The sequence below is a fragment of the Trichomycterus rosablanca genome, chromosome 4, assembly GCF_030014385.1.
Source record: "Trichomycterus rosablanca isolate fTriRos1 chromosome 4, fTriRos1.hap1, whole genome shotgun sequence".
Classification (NCBI taxonomy): domain Eukaryota; kingdom Metazoa; phylum Chordata; class Actinopteri; order Siluriformes; family Trichomycteridae; genus Trichomycterus; species Trichomycterus rosablanca.
This window is the reverse complement of record NC_085991.1, coordinates 39,794,207-39,821,899: the sequence shown is the minus strand read 5'-3', so window position 1 is coordinate 39,821,899 and position 27,693 is coordinate 39,794,207. Positions and strand designations below refer to the sequence as shown.

Here is a 27,693-nt window from a genome sequence, read left to right as displayed (position 1 = left end):
AGACGAACCAACATGTTCACCTGATGTGTTTTAGAGAGGATCTGAGTGGGGTAGCGATGTTCCCCTCGGTACTAAAACCCTCTCTGATGGTGCTCGTTGCATTAATACACTGTAGATGTACTGAACCTGCATGCGACTTTAGAGATCAGAGAAAGTCTAGCCTGGTTATCGCGCCACTATTAACCATCTATTTAGTAGGTATAATTAACATAACAATATATACTACGTTTCAAGTTATTATTCGTTTCAATACATTTTTATTCAACGAAAAAATGCATTTAAATCATTCCAGCAAGCCAGCAAGAGAGAATCTGCAGGCTGCAATGCCATATTAACCGTCATTAAGTGTTTTAGTTCGCCAAGGCTGTTTAAATATAGTCTAAATAACAAGTATTTATTGAGTGTGAACTCAATTTAATCATTAATAAACTTGCCTATAATTCCTGTTGCGATTGTTTACATTTTAAAACACAAAGCCTGACACTCAGCAGCAACGCATGAGAACAGGTTGCGGGAAAATGTCGCTCCTAGCTCATTTTCATTATGAATTTATTTAACATTTATTACGCACGAATGTAAGCGTATAAAACAAGATGGACCCTGCAACAATAAAAAAAAGGAGAAGAAAGAAAGAAAAAACGTGAATATCGCGGTGTTGCGGTTGTCCAGCATGCCCTGCGGTTGGCTGGTCTATACCGCGATATTTCAAAATTGCGGTTAGCGCGACAGCCCTACTTACCCATTCATATGGGTAATTATTTTTGTGAGTTTACTCATTTGTAAGTAGTATGTAGGATAGTATGTAGACTAGTGGTTAAGGTGCTGGACTGGTAATCAAAAGTTTGCTGGTTCAAGCCCCACCACTGCCAGGTTGCTACTGTTGGGCCCTTGAGCAAGGCCCTTAACCCTCAATTGCTTAGACAAAATACTGTCACAGTACTGTTAGTGGCTTTGCGTAAGAGCGACTGCTAATTGCCGAAAATGTAAAGTGTTGAATTGATCACTGTGCAGACAAAAGGAAACATTAGTTACCTTATTCCATGTGTCACCTTGTTCTATATTGACGGTGAATTATTTACTGTAATATGTGTTTTATCTAATAATAAACAAGCTACATGGTGCACAGTATTATTTTGATTACAAATCCAAGATAAATTTACCACAACAAGATCAGTTATAGCTACAGCAAAACACTACAGCTGCGTCCGGAATCGCATACTTAGAGTACGTACTAGATTGGAGGAAGTATGCACTACTCGGCCGGTAAAAAAGTACATACTTTCAGTACAGAAGTATGCAGTATGCACACATGACCGCTACGTACTACATCCGCTATCTTACTAACATCGAGTGATGACGTAAGGACGTGGGGACGAAATATCACCATAGTTACAGACTCATTACAAACCCCACTCGACAAAATTTTGGGTATTTATCGTCTTTTTGTTATTTATTCGTCTTAAAATTTTTTTAGTTTATTTATCTCACTTACACTTTCCGTTTTCCGCTATCTTTATTGTTTCTTATTCCGCTTCGATCGCCTACGCAGCTCCAGTTGCATTATGGGATACATTAGCGGACCGCAAGTGTGCATCGCTTGCATACTCAAACATGGCTGCCCAATAAGTAGGTCATCCGGGTACTTCTCGCGTACCTCTTTATTTATACTATGTATTCGGACATACTAACCGCTCTCGCGTCCTCATTTCGCGTACTATTGAGTATGGAAGTATGCGATTCCGGACGCAGCTTATGTCACAAAGTCGAAGCTAAATAGCTGACAGCACTTCAGTCGAAGATTTTTTTTTTCTTCTGCTAATCTCTTGGTCCCATATTGGCCAGACCTATTTTACTACAGATATGTAAACTTAACAGAAATTTATGGTGTAACTGTGGCTTGCCAGTGTCTAGACAGTTTATCTGATCGTTTTAGGCAACAAGGAATTAGCACTGCATGTTGACACTGCATGTCAAGTATTTATTATTATTATTTTTTTAACTCCCATAGATTCAGCTCCCAGACGAAAGGAGGAATATGACAGCTGAGACACTTAACTTCGGCCCAGAATGGTAATCATGGTGTTCATTAACCAGATTCTTACAGTCTTACTCTTACAGTCTGTCTTGCTATTTCTCTCATTTGTTTTATCAACACTTTTTTCTTTCAGTTTGTGCTCACACCTTCTGTACATTTATTCTTTCTTTTTAGGCTCTGGTCCATTTAAGAGTTGTTTACTTTAGAAGCATTTGTCAATTAAACACCATCTTTCTCTCCCTGGCACTCAGTAAATGTTTTTACAGAGATTAGACAGTAAGGTGTGGCTTGTTTTTGCTGCTACTAGGGCATCCCTAATGAGCCAAGGGCTGCTGTGTGCATAGCTGGTCAGCAGCCAGCCAACACAAGATTATTCCTGGTTCTGCCAAGTGCAGTGCAGTTAGCATGTTTTTTTAAATGCTGCTATCTTTGCCTGAAGCCATCTGGAAAGGACGTGTATATATATATATATATTTAGCCCTGGACAGCCTCGACAGATAATAAAAGAACATACTTGGCACCGATAACTGAAAAAAATGCTCAATTAACATTCCAGATATATTTACTCAGAATTTAAACATCAGATTCATGTATGAATTTTGTTCTTACTTGTCTGTATTCCTTTCTCCTTTTTTTCTTTCTCTGTGCTGTCAGGCTCCGTGCACTTTCCAGTGGAGGCAGCGTGACTTCCCCTCCTCCCTCTCCTGCTATGCCAAAGTACAAGCTGGCCGAATATCGCTATGGCCGAGAGGAGATGTTAGCACTTTATGTCAAAGACGACAAGGTGAGAAACAACTCCAAATCCTCCTATTTGTCCAGGGATGTTTAGAAGCGTACATTTGTGAAAGGCTTTTCTTATTGGCTGAAGCCTTTGCTACTGAAATCTCTGTCAGCAATGGTGCACCTTGTAGCAACTATAACGAATTGTAATGTCTATTAAGCAAATTATTATTTGCTTTTCTGTGTTTATATTTCTGCTATTATATTATTTTATACTTAATCTATGTTTATTATTTGCTTGTCTGACGTTGAGGGAACGTTGAGGGAACGTTGGAGGGAAACGTTGAGGGAACGTTTGTGTGGAAACGTTCGTGAAGGAACAGTGAGGGAACTTTCGGGGGGAATGTTGGGGGAACGTTTGTGAAGGAACGTTGAGGGAACGTTCGTGGGGAAACGTTGGGGGAACGTTCGTGAAGGAACGTTGGGGGAACGTTCGTGAAGGAACGTTGGGGGAACGTTCGTGAAGGAACGTTGAGGGAACGTTCGTGGGGAAACGTTGGGGGAACGTTCGTGGGGAAACGTTGGGGGAACGTTCGTGGAGAAACGTTGGGGGAACGTTTGTGAAGGAACGTTGAGGGAACGTTTGGGGGGGGGGGGGGAACGTTCGTGAAGGAACGTTGAGGGAACGTTTGGGGGGGGGACGTTCGTGAAGGAACGTTGAGGGAACGTTCGTGTGGGAACGTTCATGGGGAATCGTTGGGGGGAACGTTTTTGTGGGAACGTTCGGGGAAACGTTGGGGGAACGTTGAGGGAACGTTCGGGGGGAACGTTGAAGGAACGTGGGGGGGAACGTTGAGTGAACCTTTGGGTAGATTGTTGGGAATGGTTGGGTAAATTGTTGAGGTAATGGTTGGGTGGGTGGATCGTTGGGTCAACAATTCACCCAAATGTTCCCTCAACAATTCACCCAAATGTTCCCTCAACAATTCACCCAAACATTCCCTTAACAATTCACCCAAATGTTCCCTTAACAATTCACCCAAATGTTCCCTTAACAATTCACCCAAATGTTCCCTCAACAATTCACCCAAACATTCCCTTAACAATTCACCCAAACATTCCCTTAACAATTCACCCAAACATTCCCTTAACAATTCACCCAAATGTTCCCTTAACAATTCACCCAAATGTTCCCTTAACAATCCACCCAAATGTTCCCTCAACAATTCACCCAAACATTCCCTTAACAATTCACCCAAACGTTCCCTTAACAATCCACCCAAATGTTCCCTCAACAATCCACCCAAACGTTCCCTCAACAATCCACCCAAATGTTCCCTTAACAATCCACCCAAACGTTCCCTCAACATTTCACCCAAACATTCCCTTAACAATTCACCCAAACGTTCCCTTAACAATCCACCCAAATGTTCCCTCAACAATCCACCCAAACGTTCCCTCAACAATTCACCCAAACGTTCCCTCAACAATTCACCCAAACGTTCCCTCAACAATTCACCCAAACGTTCCCTCAACAATTCACCCAAATGTTCCCTCAACAATTCACCCAAATGTTCCCTCAACAATTCACCCAAACATTCCCTTAACAATCCACCCAAATGTTCCCTCAACATTTCACCCAAACATTCCCTCAACAATTCACCCAAACGTTCCCTCAATAAAATTTTTACACCAAAACTGCATTACTCCGCTGACGTGTTGCTAGGGCTGGGCGATATATCGAGATTTTTTAAAATATCGATATATTTTCATTCGCGATATAAGATAACACAATATCGTCTATATCGATATAGATGTTGCGTTCCATGGCTCAATTATTTGGAGATGGTTCAGATTCAAAGTGTCAGATGAGCAGCAGAATAATGTATTCTATAGAGAATGCCGAAAACAAGTCCAGTCAAAAGGTTCCAGTTTCGTGTACCTTTGGTCATTCGTTTTTCACTTCAAATCCCAAAGTTGAAAAACAAGAAAACGAGTTGTTATTCGTTTCAAAAACCAATATTGGAAAACGGAAATACATACAAGCGCATGCACGCGCTGACATGAACGTATTTACTTCATATATAAACAGTGTAAATCAAGCACAAGTGTTATAAACAGTAGGGCTGCACGATATTGGAAAAAACTGACATTGCGATATTTTTTTTTCCTGCGATTATATTGCGATATTAAAAAAATGCAGGAATAATATTAATAATGCATGTATCTTACTCTAAATAAGGGGCTCATCTGTGAAAAAGGGTGGTGCCTACAAGGGATACAAAAGATTATGTCAAGCTACATCTTTGTACTCGGTTGAAACTGAGCATTAAACTAAGAAAGCTTCAATATCACATGATAGAATTAACAGGATTGACAAAATGGGTCATTTAATATTTTATTTCACAATCAAAAACTCTTCAAGTAGTCAACATTATTTTAAAAAAACTATACAAACAAAAGAGCAGCTATACACCTGTTCCAAATCCGAGATTTCTTAGTTACTTAGATGCCTTAGTTACTAAGCACAATGCTGAGGCAGAACGAGTGAGACTCGAAAGCGTCCTTAGTGATGAAGTCAATCCCAGAATACACTGCGGCATCTCTTCTCTCAAACGTAAATAAAGGGAACGTTGGAGGGGGGGAGCGTTGAGGAAACATTAAGGGGGAACGTTGAGGGAACGTTTGTGTGGAAACGTTCGTGAAGGAACATTTAGGGAACGTTCGTTGGGGAACGTTTGTGAATGAACGTTGGGGGTACGTTTGTGAAGGAACGTTGGTGGAACGTTTGTGAAGGAACGTTGGTGGAACGTTTGTGAAGGAACGTTGGGTAAAGTTCGTGAAGGAATGTTCGTGAAGGAACGTTGGGGGAACGTTTGTGAAGGAACGTTGAGGGAACGTTTGTGTGGAAACGTTGGGGGAACGTTCGTGAAGGAACGTTGAGGGAACGTTTGTGGGGGAACGTTCGGGGAACGTACGTGAAGGAACGTTGAGGGAACATTCGGGGGGAACGTTGAAGGAACGTGAGGGGGGGAACGTAAGGGGGGAACGTTGAGGGAACGTTTGGGTAGATTGTTGGGAATGGTTGGGTAAATTGTTGAGGTAATGGTTGGGTGGGTGGATCATTGAGAAAACGTTTGGGTTTTCAACAATTCTCCCAACCATTCCCTTAACAATCCACCCAAACGTTCCCTCAAAAATTCCCTCAACTGTTGAGAAAACGTTTGGGTGGATTTTTGAAAAAACGTTTACATTACACGACAGGAGATACCTTAGAAACAACTTTCTTTTTCTTAGAATAGCTCTTTTTTTTTAAGTAAAAATAGTTCTTGTGTGAAGCTTCCCCAGCATGAATTTTAATAAAAGTGCCTGTAAAAAAATTGGAACATGTAGCTTTGTCTCAGAAGTGTCTTTTTGTTATTACCTTATGGGATAAAAAAATATTGAGATATATATCGTATATCGCCGTTCAGCGAAAAAATATCGAGATATTATTTTTGATCCATATCGCCCAGCCCTACGTGTTGCCAAGTAACAAGTGACGTATTGCCAAAAAAACGACAGCATACAGAGATCAGTTGTTTAATATTTATGCTTATACAAAACAACCAATTGCTTAAATGAATGACTTTTAAAAGACATTTGACCTGCCGCCTGTTTGACCAGTGTGATTGCAGGCGTATAATCTGTTATTAAACAGAAAACTGTTAGGTTGACTGCAGTGGCGGCCAAACAACTGAACACACTAAATCAGCTAAATACAAACAGAATACAAACAAATACAAACAGATTTGCATTATACAGATTATTATAATTATAATAACCTTAATAAAGAACTCAGTTTTCTTTTAATTCTTTTGAATTGTATTTGTACCATGCTCTGCATCATTATTTGTAGTGTACTGTGTTTAGGCAGGGTTGAGAATTGTTAACGTTGCATAGCATTAACATTGCAGAGGTATTGTCAGTATTTAAGCTTAGCCATTCTGAAATTCAGGCTTATTTGATATGGAAATTACAAAAATTACACGTGTGTTAATGAAGGATTTTGACTGTTCCTTATTTGTAATATGAATAAAGAGAATGGCCATTGTTTCTTATCATTTAAGTATTAATGATGATGGTTTTAGCCATTGTTGTGCAACAATGGCTCTTATGTAAGTGTTTTTTATGGAATGCACGAAACCCAGAAAAGGCCTGATGCTCGTCACATACCAATTGGTGTAAAGCCCTAACACATCCAGGTACAATTACAGTCAGAAATATTCAACCCTTTCTCACTTTAAAAGCTATTATGGTGATGTGAATAAAATTAAAGAAAATAATCAACAGAAAGTCTAAGTGAACATAAAATAGATTTGTATGTTTAATAATGGATATTGTAATATCTATATTTATTGATATATATTAGCAATCTTAATAAGGTACATAATTTTGAGTTAAAATGAAAAACGTCTAGTTCTCTTGACAAATGTCCATGTGCACCATTATTCAACCCCAAGCCTCAGTACTTAGTGGAACATCATTTTGCCTTGATAACCTCAAATAAATGATTTGGTAAGTGCTAGCAAGCTTCTGACTCCTTTCTTGTGGAATCTTTATCCATTCATCTTATGCAAAAGCTTCCAGCTCATTGAGGTTTGATGGCTTTCTTCAATCAGTTCCAATTTTAATTTGTTACTGTATATACCATACTGTACATACTGTAGACACTGTACATATCCCAGCCTTCCTGGACTTCTTGGTCGAAAGTAGTGTGAATTGTGGAGCCCAGCCATGAAGTAATTAGTTGTTAAATGATCTTATGGTTGCCACTGACACTTTTGTCCAAGCCTTCATCAGGTCCTGTAAGTCTATTGCAGTAACGTAGGTTTTTTTTTTTAAATTAGTGTCATGATGAGATTGCTAAGGCAAAATGAAATTTTGGGTTTTCTCCCACAACCAGGTACATTTGGATTTTAGACAATACTTCTAGTTGTAGTAGTTTCTAGGAATGTTCAAGGTCTTGTAAATCATATTTGTTGCTTTTGTAACAGCTTCTTAGTTTTTACTACTACTGTAACACACCTTGAACACTTGAATCTCTGGGTGGTGTTTATATAACACGTCATATCTGAAGGAAAGTAAGGCTTGTTATTTCTAATTGCAATTGCATCTGTCTTTTCACAGTATTTTTAATGAGCTTTGGCATGTTTTTTCATGTTGACATAAGTTTGCTTGTACCAGCTGAGCATTCAGTGCATACTACACATTCTAAACATTTTATAGTAGACAGTTTCTTTGTTGTAACATATTTAAAGCTGTCCTGAAAACAGTATGCCGTGCGTTATGCGAGATCTGTATTTTGTATTGTTGTTTTGTATCCTAAGAGAGTTCTGGTTGAATTAAATGGGCATTTTGATTGAATCAGCTCTGATCATGTTTCTTGTGTTTGTGTATAGATTCCAGAGGACATGCAGGATAAGGCTTTTGCTGCTATTCTGCAGGATGAGTCTCAGCAGCCTCTGGCACTGGTGCCCCTTACTGAAGAGGAGCAGGTTAGACACACACACACACACCTTTGTATAGTCTCCTTTTTATAGAAAGAAGTAAACATACTGGTTAGGTCACAATTTAAAGATGCTTATTCACCAAATACAGAAGTGTACTTTACAAAGGTAATTTCCATAAGGATGGGTCATTTTGTAAAATCCAGTAAGAACTACCATCTGTGATATTTATAATTTTCTTGAATCTTTAACAGACAAATGTACAAAAAAATCTGTTTTTAATAAACAACTTCATTGTATATATTTTTTTTCATTATTAACAAATTTAACATTTGTTTGCTGCAACACTGAAACATGCCTCCGTTTCAAACTTTTAAAATGTGTTGCAGGTGTCCAGTTATTTGTTTACATTTACAAATTTGCAATGATCAGTGAAAACACTGGAAATCTGTGTACTTTATCAGTTTCAAGCGAATGAACAAGTCAATGATTCTTGTTTTTACTGGACTTTTCTGGAAATAGGGTTTGTAGTTTATAAATAAAGCATTGTCTTATTCTTTACATTTTGGAATTTTGGTATCATGCAAATGTATTAGCTTATAAAGAAGTGTATCCATGTATCCATTGTGCTACAGTGACAATATTAGTAGTCATTTACATTAAAAAGGCAGATATTGCATATTTGATGATGTGCTACATTTAGTATATTATATAGAATATAAAAATGCAAATTGTCAAACTAATAGCAGTTGTTTCATTACATTTTGTCATTGACCCGTGTACAGCATAACATGTGATCTGCCTTAGTTGTTTTCAGAATTAAATGACAACAGTCTTTGCTTAGATTTAAACGTGCTGGAATTGCTGTATTTCTGTACTGTTGCTTATAACCATGTGTCTGTCTCTGCATTTCCTTACAGCGGAATTTCTCCTTGTCCGTCAACAGTGTAGCTGTTCTGAGGCTAATGGGTAAAGGGGGTGGGGCCATTCCTGCTGGCATTGCTCGTGGCAGAGGCAGCGTGAGAGGTGGCCGAGGTAGGCGGACCAGGGAAAACCCAGATTGTCTATTAACAGACTAGTTTTATTCTCTAGCAGTTTAAAGTTCACACAGTACAATAAAAACATACCTGTTTGATAACGAGTTATCACAAACGTTAGTTGTAGTTGTAACTGCCAAGAATGCTCTGCATTTCAGTAATAGGTTTTCTATGCTGTTCATGTCAATTAATGACTATATGTGTTAGTGTTATCAAGTCATGCAATTGCTTTACTGGCAATTGTTGTCCAGCGCTGTTGTAAAAGCAATAACAGTATCGTAATGATGACTACCTAATAAAATATTGGGCAGTGACGCTTTTGGAAAGACTGTTTCCTACAATCAATTTAAATCTATTTTATTATCTGTAAGTGAGACACATTTCCCAATAGACAAACACACCCACACACTTATCAGTGCAATGATCGTGTGTTTATTGTGTGTGTAGGCAGAGGCCGTGGTGAAGGTGGGTTCTACCAAAGAAGTCCTGAAGAAGAAGTGGGATTTAGCAGAAATGTTAGAGAGATCCACCGTAGCCAAAGCTGGGATGACCGGTATCAAGATCATTTTCTTTCTTCATGCAGCCAACATAAACAGTCTCATTTTGATCTTGTAGCATTTATTTGTTTGCTTTCAGTGTTTGCTTATTATTGGGAAAGGGCGTTGTAATAAAACAGCATAAATTCATGATCCCGAATCTGTCTCAGCAGTAAAGTGTTTGCACTACTGTTTAAAGGTTAGTAATTTGAGCCCTTATCAGAAGCTGATTGGCCCTGCTCTCTGTCGAAGAATGACATGCCATGCTGGTATAAATGGGGATGATATCAGTTGGTGCCTTATTCAAGTACGATAATTTGCAGAATGACATGGAACAGACAAGCTAGTGTAAAAAACGAGTAAAAAAGTGGAAAAATAAAATTGAGACCTTCAAAGTAGTCAACTGAGGTAAATAATTTACTTGTTTGTGCTCCACAGCAATGTTCCATGGTTTGCAACATGGATTTTCCCAACTTTGATGTAAAACATCAAAGAATTATTATACGTGTCTGCCATACGTGTTTATATGAAATATTCACTGGCCAACCAGTGAATATAAAAGCATTTTCTGGCCATCCTGTTTTAATTTGCAAACACACGTTTCTAAAAGATAATGAATCATAGTTTAATGTTTTTAGTTTCTAATTTCAGCACATCTGTACAGATTTAACAGTACTACACAATATTTATAATGTCCCAAAGACTTAAGTCACTTTAATGTCACTCCTCTCTTTCTTTGTGGTTAGGGGTGAGAGGCGTTTTGAGAAGCCCCTGCGTAGAGAGGGGTTACGTGTTGGTTTTGAGGAGGTGAGCTCCGTGGTAAGAAAGGAGTTCATGCGCTCTGACAGTGATAACTGGCGCACACTGAGAGAGGAGCATGAGCAGGAGGAAGAGGGCGACACCGGCGGAAGCTGGAGACTGGCTGGCTCACGTCGAGATGGTACGTGTGCACACACAAGCACTCAGTATAATACACACTTCATTAACTGATTGATAAATATTTAAATAAATAGTTTCTGTTTTACTGTCATGGGAAAAACAAAGTACACTCTCCTTCACTTTTATCTTTATAAAGGTCTAATTGAATATTGTGTTCTGCTCGCGAACTTGTGTGAACAAACAAGCTCAGGTAGCCAAAAAAAAACTTTTTCAGTTGTAAGTACACACTTCTTTTTTCCACAGTCATTAAAGTAATTAGCACCCAGCTGTTACTAATTAAATGCACAAAATTAAGAAGTGTGACTACCGCTACCAATAGTTCTGTTTTCATAATATGGTGTTCTTAAACACTCCTATAAGGGTCTATATTATGCCAAGAAAACAGGACACCAGCAATAATCCCAGAAGCAATTGTTGCTACTCACCAATCTGGGAAGTGTTATGAGGTAATTTCCAAACACCCTTCTACAGTGAGTATTGTTAGCAACTGAAGACTGTTTGATAATCCCCTGGGAGTGGGTGTTCCAGCAAATCCAGTTCAAAACCAAACTGTTTAAATGCTCAAAGATTTAAAGGGTAACATAAGAGCTACGTCACATGACCTACAGGCGTCTGTAAGCACATTAAAGTTTTCTCTCCATGACTGCTCAAGTCTAAACAAATAGGGCTTTCATGGAGGGATGACTAGTAAAAGCCCCCTCTCTCCAAAAATAATATGACCAACATGGCTTAGGTTTGCAAAATCTGATCTGAACCAACAACAGAAATTCAGAAACAGTATTGTTTAGTGGGACGAGACCAATCTGGTGTTTGTTGTGATATACAGTGTTTGGTCATTATGCACAGTGTCACGTTTGGCAGAAACCAAACACCTCATACTAGCTGGCAGGCACAATGATGGAGTGTTGATTTGGCTATTGTTTTACAGCCACAGTATGTACATTTTATATCTGAATATTCATTAGACACATATAATGGCATTTGTCCAGCATTTTAAGCTAGACCGATATGGGTCATACAGTCTGCACAAATCGACAGCTGTATAGCCAAAGAATGGTCTGAGATGCTGTGATGGGATATTAATGAGAGTTATTGATAAGAGCTGTGCATATGTAAATGCCCTTTAACAACAATGACTAAAGGAATGTTGTTGAAGAAGAGTGAGCCAACATTCTTCTAAAAATATCAACAACCTTTTTTTTGCCTGAGGTGGTACTTATCTTTTTCCCTTCTGGTTTGTAAATTCATTTTGTTTATGTCAGTGATTGTTCTTTCAGCCTTGATGCTTCCAAAAAATGTGACCGCTCTGAAACGTATTTATGCTGGGACTGACAGCTGACAAGCTTTTAACATCTCATGCTGTTTTCTGTTTAATGAATACAGTGGGGTCAAAAAGTATTTAGTCAGCCACTGATTGTGCAAGTTCTCCTACTTAGAAAGATGAGAGAGGTCTGTAATTTTCATCATAGGTACACTTCAACTATGAGAGACAAAATGAGAAAAAAAAATCCAGGAAATCACATTGTAGGATTTTTAAAGAATTTATTCGTAAATGATGGTGGAAAATAAGTATTTGGTCAATAACAAACAAGCAAGATTTCTGGCTCTCACAGACCTGTAACTTCTACTTTAAGAAGCTCTTCTGTCCTCCACTCGTTACCTGTATTAATAGCACCTGTTTGACATCGTTATCTGTATAAAAGACACCTGTCCACAGCCTCAAACAGTCAGACTCCAAACTCAACCATGGCCAAGACCAAAGAGCTGTCGAAGGACACCAGGAAGAAAATTGTAGACCTGCACCAGGCTGGGAAGAGTGAATCTAGGCAATGAATAAACAAGGTGTGAATAAACCAACTGTGGGAGCAATTGTAAGAAAATGGAAGACATACAAGACCATTGATAATCTCCCTTGGGGTCAAGATCTCATCCCGTGGGGTCAAAATAATCATGAGAACGGTGAGCAAAAATCCCAGAACTACACGGAGGGACCTGATGAATGACCTGCAGAGAGCTGGGACCAAAGTACCAAGGCTACCATCAGTAACACACTACGTCGAGAGGGACTCAAATCCTGCAGTGCCAGGCGTGTCCCCCTGCTTAAGCCAGTACATGTCCAGGCCCGTCTGATGTTTGCCAGAGAGCTTATGGATGATCCAGAAGAGGATTGGGAGAATATCATGTGGTCAGATGAAACCAAAATGGAACTTTTTGGTAAAAACTCAACTCGTCGTGTTTGGAGGAAGAAGAATGCTGAGTAAACACCATACCTACTGTAAAGCATGGGGGTGGAAACATCATGCTTTGGGGCTGTTTTTCTGCAAAGGGGACAGGACGACTGATCCGTGTTAAGGGAAGAATGAACGGGGCCATGTATCGTGAGATTTTAAGCCAAAACCTCCTTCCATCAGTGAGAGCATTGAAGATGGAACGTGGCTGGGTCTTCCAGCATGACAATGATCCCAAACACACCGCTCGGGCAACGAAGGAGTGGCTCCGTAAAAAGCATTTCAAGGTCCTGGAGTGGCCTAGCCAGTCTCCAGACCTCAACCCCATAGAACATTTGTGGAGTCCCTGTTGCCCAGCGACAGCCCCAAAACATCACTGCTCTAGAGGAGATCTGCATGGAGGAATGGGCCAAAATACCAGCTACAGTGTGTGCAAACCTGGTGAAGACTTACAGGAAACGTTTGACCTCTGTCATTGCCAACAAAAGTTATGTTACAAAGTATTGAGTTGAACTTTTGTTATTGACCAAATACTTATTTTCCACCATAATTTACAAATAAATTCTTTAAAAATCCTACAATGTGATTTCCTGGATTTTTTTTTCTCATTTAGTCTCTCATAGTTGAAGTGTACCTATGATGAAAATTACAGACCTCTCTCATCTTTCTAAGTAGGAGAACTTGCACAATCAGTGGCTGACTAAATACTTTTTGGCCCCACTGTATGTGAATAACGTGGTGAATGTTGCAGAAACCCAGCTGTCAGAGGTATTGTATGTGTAGAGATCTGTAACTCCACTCTCAGTTCAAAGCGGCACCTGTTGGAAATAAATTTGAATGACATTTGAACTGACAACATTAATCAAACAAAAACTCTGTTGCTGGTTATTAGTTAATTATTAACATTCCTAGCTGGGACTTTCTGCTGGGAAAATTTTTCTGGTTATGTTGTTTTAATGCTATACTGCTTTAGCACATTTAATTGCTTCATAAGACCATAAGAAATCCTCCCTTTTCTCATTACATTAAGCTTATATGACAGTACAATTATGTTTTTGCTCTTTGAATGAATTTAATAGCTGCAGAAAATATGGTTGCATAACATTTTTGCCTATTTAGTGTATTCGAATAAGACAATGTGGGTAATATTTTTTTTTAGTATATTTTAAAAGGCTTATTATATACAATATTTCACTCAGTAACTTTAGTAACTGTAACATGAAATAGAAGGTTGGTATGAAATGTAGCAGTATTAAATGTAACAGCACAAAGCTTTTAAAAAAACTTATTTACTCATATTTTACCCTGTTTCATTATCTCATCCCTTTTTTTCCTCAAAGATGGTGGTCCTCGCTCAGCAGGCTGGCGGGAGCATGGCGAGACTCGCCGCAGGAAGTTTGACTTTGACTTCCGGGATGGAGGGAGTGAAGGGGGCAGAAGAAGGACAGGAAGTGAAGGTGCTGAGGAAGAAAGAGATGGGTTACCTGAGTGGTGCACAGATGAAGAGGATGGGGAAATGGGCACCTTTGACTCCTCTGGTGCTTTCATGTCATTTAAGGTTTGTTCGGGTGTACGTGGCGATGCATGCTTGTGTTTGTGGGTGGCGTGCCTGAGGCCTTATGAAGTTTAAAGTGTGTGGGTGTAAAAGCTGTGTGTACATGTGTGTTGGTGGGTGTAAAAGTGGGGGTGTGTGTGAGATGAATGATGTTTAATATAGCAGATATTTATTTGTCTCGCTGCCATTTATTTCTTATGCATTCTGTTACTTCTATTACTTTCATAAACTTTGACCAGAAGGGCCCCAAGGACCCTATTCCAGAAGAGGAGTTTGATTTCCAGGGTGTAGAAGATGAGGATGAGTTTGGTACAGAAGCAGAGAGGAAAAACGGCAGTGTTGGAGAGAAAACCGACAGCGGTGAGCGAAGAATTGCTGCATGTATATACTGATGTATTAATTTGCACTGAATCTACTAGTAAAGCTTACATCTAATAGCAGTGTAACTCTTTGTTGTTTGAGTATATTGGTGATGGGAGGTGTTTATACTTTGTTGCTTGCTGGTCGAACGATCCCTTTGATGTTAAAGGTCATCATTTGTGTGAATAATTTTTCATACTAAACTGTGGTTGTGTAGTTCTTGAGTTCATAGATGAAACCCTTCTTTCTCCAGCCATAACAAGCTAAATTCTTGCACAAAAATGTGACTTTGGTTTGGTTTGATCTGTTTTGTCAGAGTGTCTTCTTCCAAGTGTTTTGATTGTACTAAATTGTGCACAAATTCCACTTGGAAATTATAAAATCTGTTGTACTGACAGTGATGTCTGAGTTGTTTGCTGTGGCTGAATGCTCTTATTTATTCATTTTGGCACTGATAATTTAAGGAGACCCCTGTACCTTCACCACGATTGCTATTTGTTGTGTGAAGTTTACTTAATTTCCTTGTGCCATCTTGCAACCTTTGCTGGTTGCATTACAGCCTCAGTGGCCATAGAGCACCCCAAGCAAGGACATGACCGACTTGTAGAGCAGTTGGCCACATCTTATATTAAAACTAATTCCTTATTAGACACACAGTGCACATATTATCATGTTCACTTTTCCAACAGTATTAACATTTTCTGTCTCCTTTGTGATTAGATGAGACTGATTTGGCAGCTGTGTCTGAGGTAGAGGTAAAGTCTCTCCCTCCCTCCTCTCCTTCTCCTCCTCCGTTCCTCACTGCTCTTCAGGCCGAGCCCACTCCCTCTGTTGCCCCCACAGCTCCGGAGGATCCTCAGCCTTTGCCTGCCATAGCCAGCAAGATGCCAAGTGAAGGTATTTAGCCTTTCTGCTGTGTTTGTCCACTCTTAACCTCAGATTCTCTGTAAAGTACTGCCACTTTAGCTGTGTCTATGCCTCAGTCAGGTACTTCTTTAGTAATCTTTGAATGGTGCAATAACAGCATAGACTGTGGGTCCAGTATAACAAACAGATTTATGTCGTTATTAAAAATCTTTATGCTGCGCAGCACACACATCTGAATGGAATTGGGCACTCAGTGGTGCAACTGTTATGTCCCACCCACTGATGCCCTTTACGCAATCCGATCACTTTGCAAAAACACATGGCAAGAGGAATGGAATCGCAACACAGCCAACAAACTTTATGAAATCAAGCCACAACTTGACAGAACCCCTACCCATTATCCAATGAGAAGACACGACCAAACGGTTTTAACAAGATGCCGTATAGGACATTCAGCCTTGACGCACAGACACCTTCTCTTGGGGGAAGATGCGCCAAACTGCCAGTACTGTGGATCACAGTTATCAATAAAACATATCCTGACAGAATGCCAAGCCATCGACAATAGCAGAAAAACATATTACAAAGACACTAATATGAAAGATCTCTTCCAACACACTAATCCACAAAAAATACTTAATTTCTTGAATTATCTAAAAATAAAAAACCAAATATAATACATTAATTTTGATTTAACTTAAACTTGGTTTTTGAACCCACATATAATGCCATGTACATTGCCAAATTGAGCTGGAATGGCAATAAACAAAAACAAACAAACAGTGGTGCAACTGTAGAACACTGAGATAGCTGAGTTCTCAAGTTCGCTGGCTGTTCCATTATTTCCTGTGGAGTTAGGCGGTGCTACTTTGCCACTGTGCTTCCCTGATTTGCCATGCTTTTACCTGATTTGCCCTGCTGCGCTCAAAGTTCAGTATGATTAAACTTTGACCAAGTTTGTCAAGTTTTTTCAAAACGCTGCCAATGAGAATAATTGTTTGCAGACAATTCATGCAGACAGAAGCAAATCACAAACGTGGTGGAGCGGAACTGATCCTTACCGTTTCACAAAACCCTGAACTGTTCAACATAAAAGAGAAAATACAGCATGGCGACTAGTAAACTGTGAAATAGGGAGAAATGTTTCCGTTTTTAGCTTCTCATGTCTCCAAATGACGACCATTGCAGAGCCTTGTTTTAAATTAAAAAACATTCCATACAAAACTGCATGTAAATGAACTGCCAATAATGTCAGTCAATATTATATAATGTATTTAAGCTAGTCACTCTGTGGCACAGTCAGCAGTATCATATGAAAGGCTTAAACACTCCAGTAAGCAGCTATATGCACCCAAACAGAGTGAACAAAGTTCAAAAGGCTTATCATGTAAATGCATGGCCCTGGATTACTATTTGCAAGGTGGTGTGTGTAAATCCTGACTTGCTTAGCTGCCACTATGGGTCTCTTGAGCTAAGCCCGTCACTTCTGTGTGACTAATATTTTACATTTACATTACCATTTTCAGCGTTTAGCAGAAGCTCTCTTATCCAGAGCGACTTACAGAAGTGCTTTGACAGTAAACACTCTACTCTAAACTACTCTAGTTTAAGTAGAGAACAGTCCAAGGATACAAATCTGCTGAAACCCTGTTGGAACAAAGTTTTTTTTTTTTTTGAGAAATAAATAAGAGCTTTAGTAAGTACATTAGCACTCAGCTTAAGTGCTTAATAAAAAAGTGGGTTTTTAATTGTCTTTTAAAGACAGTGAGAGACTCAGACGTTCAAACAGACAGGGAAAGTTTGCTCCACCATTATGGTTCTAGTACAGAAAAGAGCTTTGATGCTCATCTTCCCTGAGTTCTGGTTTGGAGGATCAAGGTGAACGAGACTAGTGGCTCGGAGGTCGCATGGTGCAGAGCTGGGTGTGATGAGTTCTCTAAGGTAGACTGGAGCTGGTCCAGGAGGGAGTTGCAATTTCATATTGATATTTTATATTTTCTAACTGAAATTGCATAAATTAATTTAAATACTTCCAATCAGACAGGAAATGAAGTTCAATGTTCATTTAATGATTAGCTTAATTGTAAGTTGCTTTAGAAAACCTACTTGCCAAAAGTAGTGCAAAAAGAACTGTTCGTGACCTATACGTGGTGGTGTCTGTCTGTATGTATGTGTAGTAGTGTTACCAGAACCTGTGTCCGAGCTGAGCCCGAGTGCCTCCTCCAGTCTGCCTTCATCCCCTCCTTCATCTTCCTCTGCTGCTACTGATCTCCCACTAACGGGGGGTGACCCTGAGGATGATGAGGGATTGAAGCACCTGCAGCAGGTAACAGGACATTACTAATGCATTCTGAAACAAAAAACATTGAAAGGTCATCACCGGAGAGAGAAATAAAGCTTGAATATTTCACACGTGATAAGCCTGGGGGTTTACTGCTGCGCTGTCTGTCAATATGTATGACTGAGAGATTAAAACTCCATATGTCACTGTTTTTGTGTGTGCAGGAGGCAGAGAAAATGGTTGCAGCTCTTCAGGACACATCTCCGGAAGAAGAGTGTTTTACCCAGACACTGCACGAAAGCAGAAACACTGCAGCTGCCCTGCCTCTCTCCCATGATTCTGCCATGAAGTGGTTCTACAAAGACCCACAGGGAGAGATCCAGGGTGGGTCATAAGTCTCTAAAATCTTTAATATTGAAACATAGCACAAATAGAGTAAACATTGAGACAATATCCTTAATTCACAGTAGTGTAAATCTTACTGATTTTATACTGCTGTTTTTTAAGATATAGTTGCAATCAGAAATATTTAACCCTCGAGGAAAACAAGAATTTATAACTAATTTTCTGCACATTTAGATAAAGCTTTCAATGCAGTCTTTATCAGTTGAATGATGCAGCAAATAAACAATAAAACTGGTTGGTGTAGCATATAGAGCAACAGGATATTTTGATAATGCTGCCATGACACAGTTATTTAACCCTACATATCACTGCGATCTTAAAATCTACCACTAGTCAACTAGTAAGTTGGTTTACAACACAATTAACCTATTAAGAACACAATAACAACCCCTCAATTTGTTGCTGTGATGTGTTATATGAACACCACCCAGAGATTCAAGTGTGCAAGGTGTCTAAGGAACTGTCACAAAAAGCTAAGTAAGGAAATTTTTTCATTACCCCAAATGGGGAAGAAGTTTTCCAAAACATTGAACATTTGTAAAGACACCACTGGTAGTATTGTCCAGACGAATCAAAACTGGAACTATTTGGCCATATAGATCCCCACGGTCAAGCATGGAGTTGATCAGTGATGTGGGTTTGAGGATGTTTTTATCTGCTGCAAGAACTGGCAGTTTTGACCATGTGACTGGCATCATGAATTTACAGAAATACCATGGCATTCTGATAAATCCTTGGTGATAATTGGATCTTTCAGCAAGACAATGATTCCAAGCACACTTCTAAATCAATTAAAGCTTGCTTAAAGAAATCAGTTCTGGAGTGGCCCTCTCAGTCTTCAGATTTTAGTCCTATAGAAAATATTTGGTGGGATGTAAAGAAAGCAGTTGCAACATAAAAGCCATCAAACCTGAGTGAGCTGGAAGCTTTCGCACAAAATGAATGGATAAAGATTTCATAAGAGAGGTGTCAAGAGCTTGTTAGCACTAACCAAGATCACTTATTAGAGGTTATCAAAGCAAAAGGATGTTTTACCAAGTACTGAAACTGGGGCTTTAACATGGACATTCATTAAAAGAACTAGATGTTTTTCTTTTCAGCTCAGTTATGTATCTTATTAAAATTGCTTGCCTGTATCAATACATATTATTAATCTCTTTAGTGAGACTTTTTGTGTATTTTCATTTAATTCTATACACATTAACATAATTTCTTATAAGGTGAGGGGTGTGGAATATTTCTCATGGCTAATGTAACTGTTTCTGAAGTGTGTATTAATAATGAGACCATCATGTGCCGTTTTGTTGCCTGCTAGCTTTTAAGGTTCCCTCTAAAGGTTTTTGGAATCTGTGGGAGTGGGAATGTTTGTGGGAGTGAAGACATAGCTAGTTACTGTGTAATAACTGTGTTTTACGCTCACTCTCCCGCAGGCCCTTTTAGCACTGTGGAGATGTGCGAGTGGTTTCAGGCAGGCTACTTTAGCATGTCTCTGCTGGTGAAGCGGGGCTGTGACGAGGGCTTCCAGCCTCTGGGGGATGTCATTAAAATGTGGGGCCGTGTACCCTTCGCCCCCGGGCCCTCCCCACCACCGCTGCTGGTGAGTGCACACACACACACACACTCAAAAACATAGTTAGAGAAACTTCTGTTAATGTATTTTAGTTTGCTGATTGCTATGCTACACTGAGGCATTTTGGTTTGGTGCTTGCCACACTGAAGCATTTAGGTTTTATGATTGCTACACTGCAGCATTTTAATGTGGTGATTGTTATGCTACACTGAAGCATTTAGGTTTTATGATTGCTACACTGCAGCATTTTAATGTAGTGATTGCTATACAGAAGCATTTTAGTCTGATTGCTACACTAAAGCACTTTAGTTTAATGATTTGGTGAAAATGAATTGCCCCCTTAACTACTAAATCAACCAGTTAACCAAATTTAGAGAGCAGTTGGGTTCAGTTTTATAAGCCTCACCCAGGCAAGATTATTGCTAGTCCTGTTGAATCTTAACATCCCTTAAATAGAACCTGTCTGGCAATGTGACGTGGGCTAGAAGGCCTCCATCAGCAGCATGTGATACCACATTCTAATGTTCATTCAAGGTCATTGAAACATTAAAATCTGTGGTCTCCTTGAAAGTGGTCTCCTAAAAGTGGTTTGTTGGGACTCCACTGAACCACAGTGGGAGCCGTAATCCACAAATGGAGACAACTGCTTTAAATAACTTGACTAGTATTTCTTTACTCACTGATGTATTAGACACTCTTTTCCCTATAATTGTACTAGAATCTCACCTGGCAAATTGCTTTGTCGCATTACTGGTTATTAAGGCTCTGGTATACAATGGTTAATACTGGGACATGTGTGTAAGGGAGCTAAAGTGAGGTTTAAGTGATTTCATGCAATTTCTGACTCCTACCTGATTTTCTTTTACTGAATTTGAGTCCAAACATTAATGTGTGTCTTTGTCTTTGCTCCTTAGTGTAATCTAGATCAGGATAGGCTGAAGAAGCAGCAGGAGTTAGCTGCGGCTGCAGCACTCTACCAGCAACTGCAACAGCAACAGCAGCAGCAGCAGCAGCAGCAGCTATTTCAGCTCATTAACAGGTATGTAGATTATAAATGACTCTGCTAACATTAATTTAAATGCTCATAAAATAGAAATCCTTACTTTGGTTGTCAATAATTGTTGTGATATTTGCAAACAAATTGAAAGTGTTCGCTCATCCATGTGTACAGCTAAAATCCTTCATTGTTTAATTTTTACCATGTGAAGCCTGTCGGTCACGTGTTACTAAAAAATATTAAAGCAAATCCTGATTGAGTCCCAAGATAATAACAAAAAAAGACGAAGATTATAGATCGAATACATATACATAAGACAGACCCTGGTAAAAACATAAAAAAACGCTCTTGCTGTAAATATCACAGTGATGTGCAAACACAGCATTAAAAACAAACAAAGCATTGATAAATTGGTATTTAATTCATGGTTAATTTAAGTTGTATAACAAATTGTTCAAAATGTAGCATTGATGCTTCATAGCTCCACTGATTCCTTTCTTTACAGGTTTCTGTATTCAGCTTATCACAGATCGTTTGCATCATCACTATTAATAACACCCAGTGTTGGTTATTTTAACATGCTACTGTCAGTACACAAATAATTACACATTTGCATTTGCATATTTTACAGTTTATTATAAGCAAACCTTGTTGGCAATGGGGTGGTAAGATTTTGACACTGTACTCTGACCGTTTAGAGCAGAGCTAATACACTTACACTAATAAACTTTTATAAGAATCTGACTTTTTATCCTCCCGTTTTCTTACCAGCTAGCTGTTTAGATCAAATTTTACTTTTTCAGGCTGTACTAGTCATAAAAATTTAAATATAAAAAGCCCAAATTATAAAGACAAAATAAAAAAGCATACAGAAACATAATACCTATCTTGCCAAAAAATGACACATACATGTTAAACATGGCATTGAAACCAAAATAAATACATTAATTCAGGCTATACTAGAAGAAAGTGGATTAAAAAAACAGCAAAATACAAGCTGTGTGCTGTCATTCATTTATTATGATTTAGCATTTAATAATTGCTATTGCATTGAGTAATGTGTGTTTATTTACCAAAACAATCTATAACGTAATCTGTGCAAGCATAACTGTTTTAGGTAAAGTTATTACTCAAGTTATTTCTGCTGGCGGCTGAAAAAACTTTCTCTCTAGCGAGCATAATTGGCACATCACGCTCCGACTTCTTCACTCTAATAACAGTATACATACTAAACCAGTGGCAATCAGAATGGAATTCACAAACCAATAATAAACTGCATGAAATCTGTCCTGATATAACGACTCATCAAACAACATTTCTGGAAAAACGGACAGAACAAACCTTATACACAATATGCCGTATCGGACACACCCAACTCACACATTCATATTTGATAAGAAGAGAGGAGCCCCCTGTATGCAACCTATGTCAAGCCATCATTACTATAAAACACATTTTCATAGAATGTGTTAAATATAACAGAGAGAGAGAGAGAGAGAGAGAGACTGAAAACAACTGACTCTATAAGCAATATCTTTACCAGAAACAATGCAAACATGATCATAAACTTTCTTACAAATACAAACTTGAGGACTTTTTTAAAAACGCAATAAATTCCTGCTCCAAATAACTGGTTCTGCCTTGAAATAACTCAACAGAGTAAACAAGGTGTTAGAAAAACCAAATAAACAAACAAACAAATTGGCATAACGGCAGACACGTTTCTGCTAGGGCGGGATGACCGGACTATGTGCATGGGGTCTTCAAATGCTGCGAAAGCAGATAGGAAGGCGCCTGTGCGGGGAATGCATGTGTGGAAAAGGGTTCGGCTAAGGCCTGCATGCGGGTCGGAGGAGGCGCAAGCAGCAATATACCCACCTTGACTGCAATCAGGGATCCCCCAGCAGCGGAAGACAAATTGAATACGCTGAATTGGGAAAAAATGGGAGAAAATGCAGAAAGAAAAGAATTTTTTTTTTTTTTTTTCTGCTTAAATTGTACATCCTTCAGCTGAATAAAAAAAAAAACTGATTATGGGAAACTGTGAATTCCGGTAAAGCTAATTTTCAATTTTTTATCACCCCTAGCCAGTTAAGATATTAATTTGTTTGAATCTGAGGAACAACTAATGTTTTTTGGAAATCTGCCAGCATAGTTTTTATTTGCAGGCATCATTTGAGTAGATGTTTGGCATATCTGTGTTAATTAATAATTTAGAGCTCTTCACTATCTTTGTATTGCTTATCTTTTAGCTGCACTTGGATAGATTTGCTGAGTCAGAACAAGTAGGCGTGAGGATTCCGCTGGTCCTGTCCACTTGTGCAATGTTTAACAACTTCATACGTTTGCCTTATCACTTTGTGCATAAAATAAAGTTCACTTTTGCTTGTAGTTATTATCCAGGGCTTTTTTGAGATAAGGCATATATTTTTCAGGATCAGCGGTGGGGAAAGGGGCTTCTCAACAAAACGGCTTTTCACATTATTTGCAGTAAATTCCCAACCACACATAAAAAACACATCATCTCCAAGTGCTGTACAAAACATGTGCAGTTAAACAACTTTAAATGTCTTAAACAGTACTATATATCTAAATCTGTTTGGCCTTGTAAAGGTGTCTTGCTGCTGCTTTAGCAAAACTTTAGCAAACACAACAAACCCCAAAAGCCCAAAATGAAAGATTCTTGTATGAATAAGACACTACCATTTACATCTCATTTAAAATAAAAGAATTGTCTAATTGTTAGCTTTGCCCTTTATTCAATACCCCTCTTTCCACACACCTAAGAAAGTTTGTTACTTTTTCCCACTTGCTTGTGTAGGTGCGGAGAGCAGGGTATGATGCCTTCGATGAACAGATCAATATCAGTGCCAGATACAGGGTCCATGTGGGACATGCATACCTCAGCCTCACAGCCAACAGGTATGCACACACATGTACACATATGCATACATACATACACACACATTCTCTCTAAACATTTCTCCCATCAATCCACTTTCATTTTCAAACACTGTATTAGAATGTAAATGACAGAACATTTTTCATCATTCAAATTGTACCTGGTGTCATTATAAAAGACATTTCCAGTGCTGATAATTCCACACATCATGTGGCAAACATGTGCTGGATTTCATTTCACAAGGTCTCTAAGCAATGCCTTTGTATTTCCTACACTATTAGTCACGTGATACCAGTGAACTTCATCTGGTTGAATTCCTTTTTTCGAAATGCCCCTTACTTTCTACTAGCATTGACACAGCACTATTGAACCACAGCCATGTATTATATTGTGTGGGAATAAATGTAATTTTATGGTTATTTTATGTGTTATATATCTCGTGATTGGCTATGTAAAAGTTAACACCCAAAAGTTGTTCACATTCTGTTGGATTTTGCAGCATATTTGGACATTTGCTGAATACTTTTACATTGTTGGTCATTTTTTAGCAAAGATTAAAGTAACATTAGTGTGACGTAGCCCCCCTTGTACCATTTGCTGCTTTCATATAATGCACCATTATTGATGGGTAAACTTTACTGTCAGCTTCATGTATAATAATAATAATAATAATACATTTTATTTATATAGCGCTTTTCAAGATACTCAAAGACGCTTTACATAAGACAAATAATCAAAACAAATACGTACACCATACAAATCATAGTACAGAATCGAAATAGTACATCAACATCAAGAATAATTAAGATAAAAACAAAGAGAGCAGCATAAGACAGTTCATTAAAAATTAGCTAAATTATGAGAGAGAACAACAAATATAGAACAATTTCTTAAAATTAGACAGAAACAGGACAGATTCACATGCAATCAGGAAACTGAAAACTTTACAAGTTTTAGGATCTAGGACTTCACATTTCTGTCGTGATCTAAGTATAAAAACTATTAAAAAGAATAGCAAAAATAAAAGCATTTATTTTGTGTTGTTACAAGTTAAATGCCACACTTCTTTTAATAAACTTGAATTATTGGCATACTTTACTTTGCTTAACTTATATGATGCTTTGGAATAAATTCTTGACACAAAGTTGTTCCAAAGTGTCCTGATTTGTCTACATATTTATTTGTACATTATGGCCCTGTTGAATGATTATTGTTTGGTGAAACTGCTGTTCCTGCTGCCTTCAGGTCAATCAGCATCATTTTTATTATGAAATTAGGTGCAAAACGTATGCTGTACGTATAGTGATAAACCGTTACTCATGACTCCCTACGCAGTTTTAAGTTACCTTCAAACTGAACACTTTCCCTATGGTTTGGAATGTCACTTAAAATGTCTGGAATAGTCCCCTTCACAGGGAGCTACTGGAGTGATTTGAATGCACTTATGGTGAGGGTAAAGGAGCTTCATAAGCTTCATTTAAATACAGAGCAAAATATTCTTAAACGCCATCAAGTTTATGGATCACAAGTAATTGTTCCTGGCGTTATGCAACACACAAAACTACTAAAGAAAAAAGCACAGCACAGAGGAGAACGTCTAAAATTTGCACATGACCTTTTGGAAAAGTCAAAACACTTTAGGAACAACGCACTCTGGTGGCTTGAATCAAAAAATAGAACTCTTAGGTAGTAATTTAGCTTGTCATGTTTAAAGAAAATGAGTGTTGTGTATGATTCAGCATTCTTACACTGAATCATACACTAGCAATTGAAGTACTGGCCTGATTGAAAGGTCACATGTAAATTGACATTGACATATGCACACCTAGTGTCTATTATAAGGAGGGCTGCAAAATATACAGACGAATGATCTGCTGTGGCAACCTCTAATGGGAAAAGGAATCAATAATTCACATTCGTAATCAAAAGAATAATCAAACTAAATTTGAAGGTCAGATCACAAATTATTTACTATTGCCCAGCCACAAACAAACAGTTGAAACTTGTCTAGTTGAAACTAGTTTTAGTAAATATAATTTTAGCTGAAATGCTGTGACCTTGCCATTAACATTTGCCAACACTTTGCTCAAGTTTGTTAGTATTAATTGTCATAGCAGGATTTACATTTTAGTATGATCTATAATACGTTTTCTGTCTCTCAGGTGGTGAGGCCATTCTATGGGACTTACCAATGAATTCTTCAACTCAGGGTCCAATTCTTGAACAGCTTCAGAAGGTGAGTACAGTGCCTCCCGTTTGCCTGAGGTTGAGGCACCATTGTAATTAAGTGGGTACTACGTTACACCTTCACACTAATTGTCTCTGAAAAACTATGCTTTGTCTGTTTTGCAGCTCCAGGAGAGACGAGAGGCTGAACTCAGGGCGAAGGAGGAAGAGCGAAAACGAAGAGACGAAAAAAGGAGGCAGCAAGAAGAACAGAAGAGGAGAGAAGAGGAAGAACTCTTTAGGCGCAAACAGGCAAAGAATAATCATTTCTATGTCCTTGCTTATTAACTGCATAAAGCATAGAGCTGTACGTATGTGGTTTTTACTTCACGTCTTTTTGGCTGTTTCTGTCTTTTAACAGGAGCTGCTGGTGAAGCTGCTGCAGCAAGCTCCGCGTCAGGGTGCTTCAGGCTCAGGATGGAGCGGAGGCCCCGTGCCTGGACTGGGAAAGCAGAACAAGCCCATGAATGTGATGGATCTTCAACAGGAGGCAGAAAGGGTCTACAAACAACAGCATAGAGCCCAGCAGCAACAAAGAGTAAAGCACACTTTTGTTTAAATTAACAAAGAAAATTAGACAGACATTGTATATACGTACATTTTATGACAAATATGTGCACCCTAAACCCCATGGAGTTTGCATGTTCTTCCCATAGCTGTGTGGGTTTCTTTCGGGAGCTCCGGTTTTCTCCCACGGTCCAAAGACACGCAAGTGAGGTGAATTGGAGATACAAAATTGTTAAGATTGAACTTATGAATCTTGTGTAACAAGTAACTACCTGTTCTGTCATGAATGTAACCAAAGTGTGTAAAACATGACGTTAAAATCCTAATAAATAAATAAAAATATTGGGCTGATGGTAGTTACTCATAGTTTATGTGTTGAATACATTAAATATAATGAGGCATAAAGATCTGGGTGACTTTAATTAAGGATGAAATCATTATGGCGTGATGACCAGCAAAAGGGTGCTCTGGTGAGTACCCAGCAATAGAGGTTTGAGGAAAGACAAGCCAAGACTTATTGATGCCAGAGGACGTGAAGGCTATGGCATCTGGTACAGACCAACAGAAGGGCTACTGTGGCTCAAATTATGTATGGGGCTGCATAGTCACAGGTCAGTGTCTATGGTAGAGCTGTTTTGCAGCGTATTTGGTGAGTGGTCCTAATGTTTAGGCTCATCAGCATATACTGTATCAAATAAAACACTTTTGCAAACTCAAACAATAAAGTGTTTGCACAAATATATGTACCTTCAGTCTTCTTCATGCAGCATTTTTTCTTTCTCCAAAGTGGGCTCCTGATGGTGTGGGTTCTCTGTGGGCATCTGGTGGCATGGATGGGAAGGCACCAGGGGGAAGCAGTCCCTCAGGAGGGAGCATGGGTGTTTGGGACGAGGCTCTTAAGAACCAGAGTGCCATTCGCAGCAACATGGGCCTGAAGAACAGTCGCAGCAGCCCATCGCTCAGGTACATGCAAACCTCTCAGAAAGTGTTTAAGGTTATTCTTGAATGCATTGCACTAGTGGGTTTGTATAAAAAAATG

General features: G+C 38.8%; 1 protein-coding gene across 6 annotated transcripts in view; it reads left to right on the top strand.

Annotated features, from left to right (window-relative positions):
• The window catches only part of gigyf1a (GRB10 interacting GYF protein 1a), a 40,843-nt gene that overhangs the window by 937 nt on the left and 12,213 nt on the right, over window positions 1-27,693 (top strand). For 5 of the 6 annotated variants that reach the window (XM_062994291.1, XM_062994293.1, XM_062994290.1 and 2 more), the window contains exons 2-19: window positions 2,009-2,070; window positions 2,690-2,819; window positions 8,197-8,292; window positions 9,165-9,279; window positions 9,729-9,834; window positions 10,564-10,757; window positions 14,325-14,542; window positions 14,779-14,899; window positions 15,620-15,796; window positions 17,944-18,092; window positions 18,272-18,431; window positions 19,883-20,049; window positions 20,937-21,061; window positions 23,841-23,941; window positions 26,084-26,157; window positions 26,274-26,399; window positions 26,509-26,685; window positions 27,442-27,617. In XM_062994291.1, the coding sequence (XP_062850361.1) occupies window positions 2,036-2,070; window positions 2,690-2,819; window positions 8,197-8,292; window positions 9,165-9,279; window positions 9,729-9,834; window positions 10,564-10,757; window positions 14,325-14,542; window positions 14,779-14,899; window positions 15,620-15,796; window positions 17,944-18,092; window positions 18,272-18,431; window positions 19,883-20,049; window positions 20,937-21,061; window positions 23,841-23,941; window positions 26,084-26,157; window positions 26,274-26,399; window positions 26,509-26,685; window positions 27,442-27,617 (2,447 nt within the window). In that variant the 5' untranslated portion in view covers window positions 2,009-2,035. The remainder of the gene's footprint in view (window positions 1-2,008; window positions 2,071-2,689; window positions 2,820-8,196; window positions 8,293-9,164; window positions 9,280-9,728; window positions 9,835-10,563; window positions 10,758-14,324; window positions 14,543-14,778; window positions 14,900-15,619; window positions 15,797-17,943; window positions 18,093-18,271; window positions 18,432-19,882; window positions 20,050-20,936; window positions 21,062-23,840; window positions 23,942-26,083; window positions 26,158-26,273; window positions 26,400-26,508; window positions 26,686-27,441; window positions 27,618-27,693) is intronic. The other variant, XM_062994292.1, reaches the window with a different exon arrangement.